The 14,526-nt window shown below is 38.2% G+C and overlaps 1 protein-coding gene across 2 annotated transcripts; it reads right to left on the reverse strand.

Annotated features, from left to right (window-relative positions):
- Window positions 1–489: 489 nt before the first annotated feature.
- LOC149024362 (influenza virus NS1A-binding protein) lies at window positions 490–13,620 on the reverse strand. 2 transcript variants are annotated; one of them, XM_089144639.1, is made up of 11 exons: window positions 13,404–13,620; window positions 12,309–12,484; window positions 11,554–11,735; window positions 10,774–11,433; window positions 10,594–10,671; window positions 8,990–9,338; window positions 8,703–8,902; window positions 5,476–5,552; window positions 1,587–1,688; window positions 1,023–1,209; window positions 490–908 (listed from the first exon to the last, which is right to left on the reverse strand). In XM_089144639.1, exons 2-11 carry the CDS (start codon window positions 12,481–12,483, stop codon window positions 816–818), a joined length of 2,103 nt encoding a protein of 700 aa, XP_089000765.1. In that variant the 5' UTR covers window position 12,484; window positions 13,404–13,620; the 3' UTR covers window positions 490–815. The 2 variants fall into 2 exon arrangements, with proteins under 2 accessions (XP_089000765.1, XP_089000763.1); XM_089144637.1 differs by having other exon boundaries at window positions 13,400–13,619.
- Between the last annotated feature and the right edge of the window lie 906 nt (window positions 13,621–14,526).

Genomic DNA, 14,526 nt, shown 5'->3' on the forward strand with positions numbered 1-14,526 from the left:
AATTTTTTTAATTTATCTTTCTTCCTTTGCAGTAGTTTCTTTAAAAACAAAACTTCCACAGATTTCTTTGCATTGTTAATTGCTAAATTCATGGTTAGAAACCTAATTTTGACTAGGACAATACTATTTTCCTTAGAATTCTTGATATTCTTGCATTCAATTTAGAGTTATGATGCCAATATCCCCATCCCCTTATTTCCGCTATTAATTCTTGTTTAGTTGCATTCATTAGTTAAGACTTATTGTGTTTCTTTCTCTGCTTTAACTATCATATGAACATGCTTAATCAAAATTCAGGTGTTGCAGCTCCTTTTTCTTTTATTACTTGTCAATGATAGGTGTCTCATTCTAAGAGTCTAATAGCCCACTTTGCAAGTCCCCTAGTTTCTAGGGTTTCCCCTACATAACCCCCCCCCCCTCTTTTGTTTTTTATATACTTGATAATAATAGAAAATATTAATCAATATCCTAACACAGTTCAACTAGTGACTTCGTAATAACATCATTATTAAGTGGTTAGTCATTCATCACCAAAATATTGCATATGGTCAATTGGTGATCATCTTTCTGCACTAAGGCTGAGGCAACAGATCACAGTAAGGGCCATTCTCATTCCTCAGTACCATGAGGATTCCTTCTCTATGAATTCCTCACATTAAAGATACACCAAGAACAACCCAATCAGTCTCTCCTGTAGATGTTCAAACCTATTCTACATTTTTGACTATACAAAACTCTTGTCTCCATTTCCAGCCATGCAGGGACCAATTTGTTTGAAAAAGTGCTATATCAAAAAACTCTCATTTATACCACCTTTAATTAAGAACAATGGCAGCGAAAAAGGATCTTTTACCAATGCCTTTCAAGTTGGTCACCTCCCAACCGTTGCTCTCAGTGAAACGCTCAACCTGTCATAGTATTACACAGAAGGATTAAGCAAGGGATTTCATCAGCACTTAGAACCTCCAAGGGACTTCACACAAAACAAGGAGGAAACAAGAAGAAAAATGTCGTACACATACTGTATCTATGAAATTATTCCCATGGCACACCCCTCCAATAGCATATAATGACTGTCCAATGCCTGCTGCAGCAGCATATCCCCTAGGTTGGTTCATAGGATCACCAGCCATCCATGAACCCATTCGGGGATCAAATATCTCCACACTGGAAACCATTTCAGTTCCATCGTAGCCACCCAATGCATACCTGCACAACAAATCTTCATAGTAAAAGCTCCTTAACCGTAAAGCATCTGATCCCTAAAAATAAAGCACATTTGGTTTGTAGTTGGCCGCTCCCAAACATTTATTCAATTACTCATTCACTATATCAATCACAGCATTCTTGACTTACAAATAGCACTGAGTGAGTTTGTTTCAAAACAGTGAGGAACTAAAATAGAAAGGTAATCTTTCTGTTGGTGACGAACGGTGTGTGATTGACATCATTCCTGACAATACAGCATCTGCACATCACTTGGATGTGGAGCAGGAAGCCATACAAAATGCTACTAGAATTGAAATGTTTGAGTGGCACACTAGAGCAAAATGATACCAATAAAGGGAGGAAAAGAAACAACTTACAATTTTTCATTCAAAATAACCAAAGAATGACACCCTCTCCTTGTACTCATGCTAGGAAGCCTTGTCCAAGAAACTTCTCTGGGATCAAATCTTTCAGCGGTGCTGCAATAGTATAGATGAGCCAGAAAAACATTTAAGAGGAACTAATTATCATTTGAAATCAAGACTACGGCTAAGAGATACTGACTGTTCAGGTGCTCGTATATTTCCACATTCTCTTCATTAACACTAAATGGGAAGTGCCTTTTCATGGGTTAAGTGTAAACAATTAAACATTGCAAATGAGGTCCTGATTTGTTTGTTGGCATCATTAAATTTATAGACTTCATGCAAGACATTTCAGGGATCTGCTACATTGTAGGCCCTTCCCTTCTTGTAAGACTTTTTTCTCGTAGCCAATAAAAAAAACTAAAGTTAACAAAGTGGAGGGATTAACGAAAAAATGAGGGAATAAATCCGCAGCAACTGCTCCCTCCACCCCCATGGCACCACCTTTCTGTGACAACTTTAGCAACTACATTGTTTATACCAGAAAAGAAACCTTGTGAGCATGATGAAATGGATCATAGAGAACTGAAAGCAAGAGTTTGACGCATGAATCCACATGTGAAAGAGATGACAGAGTCAGCATTTGAATAGAGGGCAAAAACTTTGTGGAATGCCATAAGATTCACCAACTTGTTAAGAAACTTCCCCTGATGTTTTCAAACCTTGGACCAGCGGAGGGTCAAGGTAGAAATTCTAACGGGCAAATAGAGGTGGAAGTATTGATTGTTAGTCTACCATGAAAATACTCTATCCCTTTGTATTATCAGCCACAAAAAAAAACATGGATCAAATTTACCCATCAATTTTGACAAGGCAGCATTCCTAAACTGGAGTTTTCCACAAGTGATGCATACAATTTGTTGACAAAATCTGGAAACAGAATAAACAGCCACATTACGAGCTTATAGCAACCAGTGGCACTTACCAAAGAATGTTATCTAGATTTGTGCATCATGCTAATTTGTACTCATATCTAATCAGCCATAAAGGGTGCCTGTAACTCACAATATAGGGTGATTAAGAAGAGAACCATTGGTGGAACAAATCCAATAGTGGATCCAACCCATCTGACAGGAAAGTAAATATTCCAGACTCTGGTGCCATAAACCAGGCTATGTCCTCTTTAATTCAATATCAAGAAAGCTCTAGAGTCTAAACACCCTCAATCAGGCTTTTCATTTCAACCTTCCCTAAGACAGGGAAGAGAGCCCTTTACATGAAAAAAAGAACTTTGTAGTCTAAACAGGAGAACCTGACCCCAGTAATCATCAGAATTGACTACTACCCAATTCAACAAAGTGGTCCCAAATGCAAGTCCTAAGCAACTTAAATTCATTGTTCAGAGCACAGTAATCCCATAAGGATCAACAGAAAGATTTAATCACTTCTGTTTCAACATACTACTGCAGAATAACCCGTTTGATGTAGATTCAATTGAATGAGCGCCAGGTTTAGCAGGGTATTTTGGGGTTTGTATGCAGGTTCCAAGGATACTAGGGTATCAAAATTGGCTAAATCTGATGCCTGGTTTGAGAGCCCCTAAATTCGGTAAGAGTTTAAATCCTAGTAGGACTCCTATGGTTAATGGGTCTTAGAAGACTTGGATAGAGCTGTAAAACTTTTTTCCTTTTTTTTTGGGTTGGGGTGGGGGAGGACTTAATAGGGAGGAAGGGTTTCTCCAAGTTTAAGTCAATTCCAATGGTTAGATTGACATAGATCTGACATTTAAATTTGAGTCAGTTGAGAGAGCCTACCAGATATCTGAATGGGGCCTTCTAGATGATTGGATCGAGTGGAGAGGGAGTTATGGAAGGTTGTTCTTTCAGCCACAGCTAGGAACAAAAGTTGACTTCACCTAGGACCTTAGCATTTCTTCAATCCTAGACCAACCAAATTCGTTGCCACAGCAAACACCCAATAAGGGACCTCAAAAACTGAAAATAATCTGAATCATTCCTAGTGAAATTAGGTCTCAGAAACTGACATAAACTAGGACAACAGCTAAACTAGTTCTAATTAACAAAGACTTGAATGCAGAAAGCTGAATATAAAACTGTTTTGCCCTTATAAATTAAGCTAGGCAGAACTTAAATAATTAAGCTATTCACATATTTAGCGGCACCTAACCTTTAGTCCCATGACCACATAAATCTATTGAACAAAAGCCAAACATCCATATTTATCAACCCCACGTTGATTTCAAAGGAAAATAGCCAAATCCGATGCAGGATCTGCATCATCTCTACATGGCACCTCAATGGAGATCAAATGAGACAGCCTAGGGGAATCACAGGGGAGAGAGAGAGAGAATTTGCTGACACTAATTCACAGGGCACCAATGCTCAAAGTAAACTTTCATTGACTAATCATGGGCTCAACTGAACAAGTACATTGATACATGTAGCCACATTGGCTGACATAAGACTTAGGCTAGACTAGGGCAACACAGACTAGGGTTACAATTCACAGATATTGTTCATGTGATAAGTAACTTCAGCTTTCCTGTTGGAATTACAACACCAAATAAAACTTAAATGAAATTGTGATTTGTGAATTGGCTAATTGAAAATCAAAACAACATAAACTGCAACCCATACTTTTAGCCGCTAATGTGGGGGATCCCTAACACCGGACTACACCTAATGATGCTGGTCTTGGGAGTAAACCCCACACCCGAGGCTGTTTTTAGACAGCCAATTGTATCAACCCTTTTCGGTTCTATTTGATATGGTAATATTTAAGATCATGGAAGACTTGCCCTGGTGGATCCTCTTCTATCTAGGGCTACATCAAGCCAATGCCCAATGGAGATTTCTGTCCAATTCATAAGTTACCTTTGACAATCTAGTGCCAGAGGGAGAGGAGTGTGTGTGTGTGTGTGTGGAGAGAGAGAGAGAGAGAGAGAGAGTAGGCCAGGGCCCCTATAGAAATTATCCCTTATAAAATATCAGAAGATCTATTAAGCAACTCTAGGTGTTCATGCAATAGAAGCTCACGCCTGTTTAGAAGATGAAATGAAGCAATTAACTGGACAAATCCCCCTAACTTCAGCTTTCATCAAACGTGGGTCACCAACAAGTGAACTTGTCAGTTTATATTAGGCTCATAGTAGTGAGCTTTTCAGTGACAACACCGGTTGGCAGCATGTGTAATATTGCAACATTATGCCTCTCTTTTCTTTTTCCTCATCCCCCCCCCCCCCCCCAAAAAAAAAAAAAAAAAACTGTTTTCAAAATTTCTGGGCTTTTCTTGGTGTTCTGTTGTTCTGGGCACCTAGATGCCAAAAGAAAGTGACTGCCTTGGTGTCCTTGGCTGCTTGCTAGCCAATTTGATACCTAGAACCACATTTCTTTAGATCATAAGGGAAGAAGCAGAAAGATAAAGCTGGATGCCCAGGCATCCTTTTTCCTATGAGGGAGACAAAAAAACTTGTCTATTTTTTCATGCAATGCTTAAACTCACCCATAGACAAACGAGGTTTGTATCAGTAAGATTATCAGTTTGCAAGCTTCACAAGAAGTCAACTGCCTTTGTTATTGTATTCCCTTTTTTTAACCCATGCATCATAACAACCTTCTGAATTAGATAAACAGATTCAAATATGTTGAAAGAACAGCCTTTTCAAGGCAACCACCACTGACAAACACACCAACAGATCATTGCTTGGAAATTATTTGTTTGCACCTACCAGGGAGACACCAGTTCAAGTTTGCTTCACTACCACCAGACTGATACCGGCACAAGATCACCAAAAAAATAAGTTCTAACTAACCTCAAGAAAACAAGCACTTCAATAAATTTTAAACCTTTCTGGAGAAATGAAAGTAATGTGATATCTTACTTCAAGTAATCTCTACCATCAAAACCACCTACGGCATAAAGCGCACCATTAAGCACTGTGGCAGCAGCAGCAAAACGCTGCAATAATGGGAAATACAGAGAGTCCTCAGCACAAATCAATTTTCAGAAGGAACAAAACATCCACTAAAAAGCCTCCAAAAAGTGGACGGAGCTAAGCATTCACAGGAATAATAAGGATTTAGGAGGAAAAGATGATTAACAATTTAAAATCACAGCAGGATTTATAATTCAGCTAGGGAATTTAAGTAATTGCAGACTAGACATGATCAGAAATGTCTAAGGCAATTTTCCAAGAAAGAAGTCTCCAGCCATGATTGTAAAATCTGACAACAAACAAAACATGTTAGTAGGTAAGTAATTAGTTGGTACACTGGATAGACTCGCTCTATATAAAGCCTACACACATAAAGCATAGTAGCTACACTGAAGGTCATGCTGCTCATGCATGGCGTGGTCAATTGCTCCTTGCTGAATGCTAGGCCAGGGGTTCAAACAAATGCTGAAACAGGGTTAAGGCTGTGCACATTTGACCCTCCTCATAGCGGGATCTCGTGTATTAGCAGTATGGCCTTTGTTCATTTACACATCATGCATCTCAACCTATATTTAAGATGCAGTAGGATCACCAAGTAAGACTTATTTTAATGAAAATAGGCCATGGTTCGGGGTATATGTGCCAGGGCTTTGGACCATGGGGTTTTCAATGTAATAGTCAAGCCTATCGGACCCAAATAATTGGTATTAAGTATTCATAGGGAATGCTTTTATTGGGATTTAATTTGATTATTCTTATGAATAGTTTCATTGAACAGGTATATATAGTTGGATTTAAGTTGCAAGTAATAGTTATTCAGTATTTTAGTTGCACTGGATTTGTATTCCACATCCTACCAAGAAAAGGATTTGTATTCTACAAATCCTGAATACAAATCCAATCTTGTTACAAGTTTACTTCATTTTTCGGGTCAGTTTAGATTTAGCTTATTTATTTAGGACTGGGTTAGGCCATTCCTTTTTCTTTTTTTTATTCTTTTTTGTGTGCATGGTGCATAGGGGACAGGTTGTCTATGTTTGCTTGCCTTCCTTCTCCATTAAAGATCCCATCGGTTTGACCAAGGAACCTCTTGTGTGCAATAAAGGTAGATTGGTGTTTGATCCGACGAAATTCAAGGGGTTTGTAAATTCTTTAGCGTATGAAGTTCAGTGAATTTGTGATGGTGGAACCGAGAGATCTAAGATGTCTTCAGAACTAGGGTTTGGAAAACTAAGATGGAGGGGTTAGGGTTTAATAAAAAAGAAAGAAAAAAGCGGGAAATAATGAGAGGGTTCAAACTGGATCTGAAACTGACCTGCTGATCTTCAATGGAATAAGTTAGTTAATGGATATGGCATATGGAGACCAGTCACAGATTTATGGATTTTGCTTGGCAGCAGTGCCTATGTGGCACTGCTCCAAGCAATGAACACTCAAGATGCGTAGGCACTGCTCCAAGCAATGAACGCTCAAGATGAAAAGTTGAGTCTTAGATTAAATCGTCATCGTAAATTTTTCCCATGTGCAAGAAAATGAATTTTAAGTGGGAACAAACCTGGTTCGCATAGTTCAAAACCAACCATTACAAAACCAAAACTCTATTTGAAAATAAAAAATAAAAAGAAGTCATCTTCTTCCTTGGTCGTTGTTGAACAACAGATGCAGGAAGCTCTTTCTTTTGTCTTGGGTTACCTTTAACTCAAGCAAAGAAATAAATAAATAAAATAAATTGTTGCTTTGACTAAGCGAAAGGTATCTCATTCCGTTTAGAGCGATTGGATTCGGAAGAATATAGTTCAGTGAAAAGATTAGCAAAGATGATGCGGATGAGAACGAAGAAGACCCAAGGGACGTCAGCTCTGAACAACGACTTACCTGGGGGAGTCGGTGGATCAGAGGTTTCAGATTGGGAAATGAGACCGGGTGGAATGTTGTTTCAGAAGCGAAATCCAGATTCTGACCGAGCCACACCAACAATTAGAGTGAAGGTCAAATACGGCTCCTCTTATCATGGGCACCCTGTTTCAGAGCAGAAAATCAGGTATTTGATGGGTGGGTTTTTCATTTTATTATGCAATTTCATTCGACTTTGTAGGTTCAGCACCAAGGAAGAAGACAACTTAGTCAAAGCAGCAATTTTTTTTCCTTTATTTTTTTCTCTCTCTTGAGTTAGAGGTAACCCAGGATAGAAGAAAGAGCTTCCTGCATCTGCTGTTCAACAATTACCAAGGAAGAAGATGACTTCTTATTATTTTTTATTTTCAAATAGAGTTTTAGTTTTGTAATGGTTCGTTTTGAACCGTGCGAACCAGGTCTGTTCCCACTTAAAATTCGTTTTCTTGCACAAGGGAAAAATCTACGATGGCGATTTAATCTAAGACTCAACTTTTCATCTTGAGCGTTCGCTGCTTGGAGCAATGCCACGTAGGCACTGCTGCCAAGCAAAATCCCAGATTTATAGCAAGGATCTTGAACTTGAACCACCAAGAACCTTCAAACTATCTTGGATTTTCAGCACCAACTGAACAAATCCAGCACCGAATTGGAGTATTTTCCTTTGAAATTGACCTAGAATTGATAGATGTGGGTTATGGACTTTTGTTAGATAGGTTTATGTGGTCATGGGCCAATTCTATGGGCCTAACTGGTAAATGTATAGGTGAAGTACGAAAATAGGTTAATTGACTGGTTTAATTGGTCTATTTGTGTAAATTCTTGAATATTGAGCTATAATGAAGACTTGTATCTTCTGATGCTTTATTTCATCTTTAAGAGTCTAAGTCATAGGAGTCCCAAGTTTAGTAGTTTTTTAAGTTCTATTTCTTTTGGTATCTTGTTTCCTATTTCTATTATGAGTTGTGACCTGACCTCCTACGCATGTTTGCTTTTTTTTTTGGCCCAGGGGGGGGGGGGCGGATGGGGCTGTTTCCAATGGAAAGGATGAGGCTCAAGTAAAAAATTCTTTAAATTTTAATTTCATGGTTCTCACTACAAATTTTTCAACGGTGACACTAGCTATTTCAACAGCATCAAGTGTTCCAATATGTATTTCAAGCAAAAATGAGGAAGAGAAAACAATTTATCAACATGTATTTAATGCCATTTCGCCTATTACAAACCCCAAAAAAGCAATAAATATTCCGAACATATAACCTTGAATGCATAAATCATACCTTCTGTACCATTGATCGGCTAGGTATCCAGCGTCCTAGTGCAGGGTCAAACATTTCCACTTCCCAAAAACAGTCAACTCCATTTCCACCACCAATTGCATATATTTTGTTGTTCAAAGTAGCACCAGCTAAACTTCCTTTCCTCTCGATCAACGGTGCACAGGCAATCCATTCATTTTTCATTGGGTCATATCGTTCAACTTCACACGAATAGTGGCATTAATGTCGTGTCAATAAACAAAGCTATACAAGAGTAGAAGACCCGTGAAAAAAGCAATAATTCTTACCTGTGTCATACCACGAAGAACCATTTCCACCACCAAAAACGTAAAGGTGGCCATTGAGTGTTGCCGCAGAGGCATATGAACGAACTGAGTTCATCGGCTTAAGAGAGCTCCTTTTGTCCAGGGATGGTGAATAGGAATCTAATTCTGCTAACCAAGACACTCCATTATATCCTCCCGCCACTAGTATTGACTCATCAACATCTGGATATACATGAACTTCCTCACTAATTGGACAACTGTCTGATGAACCTCCTGATCGTTCATCAGAGCATCCACTAGGAGGCCCAAACTTCAATTCCAGCATCTTAACACGGTCATTCAATTGTTGAATTTGTGTTTCATACTCAACCTGAGACGAACAGGTTCATTCATAAGCCCTATAGCAAAGCCCAAGGTATTGGAAGATTTAAAGCTAGGAGATGGTTAAAAGATAAGGGATTTCATTTCATGGTATAATTACAGATTAGAAATGCAACCCCAGTATAACTCAGGCTCAGCTTTGAACCTAGGCAGGGCTTCCTTAGGCTCACCTTTCTCATCTCTATTTGGTAATCTTCACTTCAGCCTATTTCAATTCTTATCAACGACTCTGCTGCTATTGTGAGTTTATAAATCTGCCCTATTGATACAGTGTTCTTATAACCATTTTATTTTTTGTTACTGATACTCTTCCCAAATCTGGAATTCATTCTCTGTAAAAAGATCTTGTTCAGCTACCATTTTGATCGTCCAAATACAATAGTAAGTTGCAATTAGTATGTGGGTTTTCTTAGTGTTAGAGCTTAAGCATCACCACAATATTGCAAGCTCCTAATGTGACCCTTGCCTTCTCTTACGGATTGAACATTGAAGCGCTAGCGGTGGTGCACAGTGGAGGAACAATACTAGATATATGTGTTGATTAATTGCTTTCTTATCCAACAAAACCTAAGTTTATTTCTTTGATCCACTTAATAAAGTTTTACAAATGATTGGAAATTGATATGGTATAGAGTAAGTAATACAAAAATTGCAAGCAAAAAAAACCAAAAAGCATGTAATTTGATTTACTTGTTCCGATATAAGTGTCCCAAAATGGTTAAATATCTCCCTTGTATTGCTATTCTAATGTACAATGAACGCCATAATAGAAAATTTTTTTGGTTTGGCAATTACAAATAGCTGGTACCAAGACACTCCCCCTCATGCTAGTTTCACCAAAGCCCCCAAACCACAACACTATCTAAACACTATCTAATGAAATCCCCCCCCCCCCCATTCCCCACCCTTCAAAAATCTTTTGCTTTGTGAGTCGTTTAAAGGAAATCAGGAGTTATATAAGCAAATTCCAATACATGGGCATAGCAGTGCACGAGTAAGGGCTTGGGGAGGGATATAAAGTACACACCGTTAACCAATTTCACAAAAAGTCTTTTCTCCTGATTCAAACCCACAGACACTAGTCACAATGGAGCAACCCCACTGTTGTGCTGAGGCCCACCCTTAGATGAGGAAATTTAATCTCAAAATAAAATCAAAGACTGTTAAAACATTAAAATGCCTGAGCAATTCAATAACAGAATATGCAGGATTAAAATGAACCATTTTGTATAAAATAGAAGTACCAGCTTCTTCTCAAGATCATTGTTCTTCTTGAGTTGCTCTGCAGAAAAGTTCTTCAACTCCTTCATTCCCCCCATCAACTATGTGAAGGCAATAGGAAATATAAACATATGATCAAGGAACAGAAAACTGATATAACACAAAGTAAAATAAGAAATTAAGACAGCGATAGCATGAATTACCTCTGAAATAACTGACTCAAGATGAGATGAATCAACTGAAATCGCTTTGTCATCTGCTAACACTGAAGGCCCTATTGAAGTACTTCCAACCTCCATGGTCGCACTGTCAACCATAATGTCTCCATTCTTATCTGCCGAAACTGATGGCCCTATTGAAGCACTTCCAACCTCCATTTGCACAGCATCATTCATGAAAGGATCAGAAACGGGTGCAGGAAAAACCCCAGGAGGGAAATTTGATTTCTTACGGTTAAGAGCTATTTTTTGTAGCTGCATGAGCACGTTGGCCTCCTCTTCATCGATAGTCTCTGTACCACCAGGATAGGCCCCCAGTGGCTGGCTACCACCTAAATACCCAACTCCCATGTTAGGCTGATCTGACTGATCCAAATCCTCCACTGGCACTGATGGCCTATAATCCAGTTCCTTTCTTGTATCAGGAAATGAAACTGCTTTGAAAAGGGTTTTTACTTTGGGCCCATGCAACTGGATAGCAGTAGCATCAACTGGTGATGCTGAAAAGGATTTTATCAAAGCTCTTACTTGTGCATGATCCAACTCAAACCAAAAATGGGTCTGAGAGTAATAATTATCCATGATAATTTGGCTAAATTGATCTTCCAGTAGAGGTTGGCAGTGCATGCGAACACGGATCCGAACCTTAGCCGAAAAAAGCAGTTACAGTACACAATTAGGAATCAGAAACGAACCAAGTTAGTCACAAATGTATCCATTAACCCCAAAACAATAATTATTCTAGCAAGATTACTTATGTCATACTTGTGCAGGGTAAGCGGTTCTCTCAGAACCATCTTCGGTCCACCCATATGGATTGATATTCATTTGCCCAGGTCCTGCAGCCTCAAAAATACCATGCAATTTTCTATCACTGTAGTTGAATAGGAAAAGTGGCAGGCCTTGTTCAATGTTCCTCACATATGAAAAGTGCGCATTGGGTAAGCCTGTGAAAAAGTTCATGAATAATTTGTTACTTCAAGAACTGAAGCTAGCCACAACAATTAAAAACATTTTTTTTTTGGGGGGGGGGGGGATGGAAGCACCTAGTGCACAATCCCAACTACTGCAGGGCCTGGACAGGGTCACAATGTACACAGCTTTACCCCTGCTTGCTTTTTCATAGACACCAGACTCAAATCCATGATAGCTTGGTCACAACGGAGTACCTTTTACCATTGCACCAAGGACCACCCTCACTAAATGAATCAATATTTATATGACTCAATCAGATGCCTGTATTTGATCAACAAAGCATACAGATTGCAGCCAATAAAAATTCCAGAACAGTAAACAGAGAGACTCCTACACAGGGACGTACCTTAGAAATGTTTCCAACGAGAAAATAAATAAATAAAAGAAAAGAAAAGAGAGAAAGAAAGAAAGAAAAAAGGAGCAACCAAGTTGGTCTCACAATTTAGATTCCCTTTGAAGATCCAAAATGTATTAAAGATGAAGAAAATGATGATAACCATATATTAACAGAAAAGCAGAGATGCTGATTTAAATAGAAAACTAACCAAATATCTGCTTTGAGAGGCATTCCTGCATTGTATTGTTTTTGCAGCCAAATACAACCCCTCCAAGATTTTCTTTTCTCAAATTACGTGCAGATCCACTGCTATTTGTTGTAGCATATGAAGATGGAGTTCTGTCCCCCAATGTGAACGAAAATGTTTTTCTTCCAGCCCCCATCCTATTACCCCAAAGAAGTTAATACTTCATGCATATTGACAAAAACGGTTTGAATAATACTCAGAACACAGTAGGAGACCATGAAATGATCTAGCAGATACAAAAACAAAGCACACGCTACGACAAGGGAGGGGAAAAAAAACTATTTATTATCAAGCTTAATTGCAGTTCTATCCATGACCCAGAGCCAACAATATTTAGAACTTCAGAAACTTACTTCAACAGTAAAGCCAAAACTCATGAAAGCCGGTCAAGACAACTACATTAACATAATCAATCTACATATAATCAGAATATCTATCGCTCTGACAATCAGGGAAAAAATCACTTAGAACATAATAATTACTAAGTATAATATAAGAATAACATAAATAATAAGTGAGATTTTGTAGTTGTTATTCTCTCAATCATTAAGAATGTTAATTGCAAATAATATGCTTTAACGTCCAAGCGAACAATTGCCATACAGAATAATAGAACCCAAACATCCGAATCCATCAAATACTTCAATCATCAATAGAAAAGACAAAGAGATTCATAGCATCGTTTGCTACTCTGATAGTCATTTCAGAAATCAGAAAAAATTAAAAACTGAAAAAGCACAAATGCGACGAAGCATTAAACCCCCAAAAAAAAATCCCTACGACCGCATTCCCAAGCATTCATACTTTCTCCGGCAAGAGCATAAGTCCAAATGGCAGAGTTTTCCAGTAAAACTTACATAAACCCTAAACTTCCACGGAGATAACAACAATGAAACCTCAACTCACACGCTACAGACCATTACAACACAACGACAGTAACTACATTCTCGCCCCAGTTGCAGTGGGAAAACGCAGAGACTAAAATGCCTCCATGAAAGTTGAATGAGGAACAAGAACCAATATGCCATGAAAACAATGTTCAAGAAACTCACTCACTCTCAGACTGGTCCCTTTAATCAGATTAAGAGATTAAGCAGCTTTCCAATGCAATTATATCTCAAAAGCCTGGATTCCTTATAGAAAAAGAAACCGGGTTTAGGGTTTCCGGCAATCTCAAACGCAGCGTGGGAGAAGACAAAGAAGGAGAAAACGAAGCGTGAGAGGAACAGCACTAGCAGAGAGAGTACGGACAGACCCCAGTTCAGGAAGCAATTTAAGCCATCTCCCGCTTTTTGTAACAACCGTCAAATGGGCGGCGAATGGTGACACTTTGCTCGATTATAGTGGGGCCATATTACTGTGTAGTGCAGTCTACATTCCTAATCTGTCTAATCAGATCAGACCGTTGATTACTGGGCCCTACATAGTAAGATGTGATCGGCTGTCAATAACTCACACCATCGCCATTTCTGCTTCCTTTATCCCGGAAAAAAAGGAAAATAATTAAAGGTGCAAATAATTAACATTTATGGTAAAACATTTTTACTGTTGAAATGAAAATATAACATTTTTTTGTAAGAGCAACTTCTTTCATCATCCCAACATAGAGGTCCTAATTAGGAGTGTAAACGGATCAGATAGTGGTAATACCATATCCGCATCTTATTATATACCATATCCGCATCCTATTATATTCGGACGGATTTAGATAATATTTTATTTGTTTTCAGATAGATTCAGTCAGATTCAAATGATAATCGGATAATTATTTTCTTCAATAGATTCTTCTAAATTAGCATGAATACATATTGAATACAAGTTTTCAACTACGTGTTTATATCTTTACCATTTTATTTATGAGGGCTAGGTTTGAAATTTAAGAATTTAATAACTTTAGTAACTATTTTAGTAGAAAATCTAGAAAAATAGTCACATATCACATGTAAAACATTTATAAAAATAAGAAAAATACATATAAATAAGTAACTTAATAGGATAATTTCGGTAAGAAAAGGGTATATCATATCCACATCCTATTAGTAATCGGACGGATTCGAATACCCCTAAACGGATGCGGATGTAAATTCGGAAGCGGATTTTGGTTATCCATTTACACCCCTAGTCCTAATCCTCTACAATTCACACCCACAATTCCTCCCGTATTTTTGTAATTAGTATA

This window comes from Hakea prostrata, chromosome 2, assembly GCF_041222555.1.
Source record: "Hakea prostrata isolate BN-2017 chromosome 2, UWA_Hpros_2, whole genome shotgun sequence".
Taxonomy (NCBI): domain Eukaryota; kingdom Viridiplantae; phylum Streptophyta; class Magnoliopsida; order Proteales; family Proteaceae; genus Hakea; species Hakea prostrata.

Excerpts from the sequence above, each read along its gene's own strand:
- LOC149024362 (XM_089144639.1), bottom strand. The coding sequence starts at position 12,483 with ATGGGGGCTGGAAGAAAAACATTTTCGTTCACATTGGGGGACAGAACT. Across the intron at positions 1,689-5,475 it reads GATGGTAGAGATTACTTGAA|CACCGCTGAAAGATTTGATC; the intron begins GTAAGATATCAC and ends ATACTATTGCAG. Across the intron at positions 909-1,022 it reads GGAATAATTTCATAGATACA|GTTGAGCGTTTCACTGAGAG; the intron begins GTATGTGTACGA and ends ATACTATGACAG.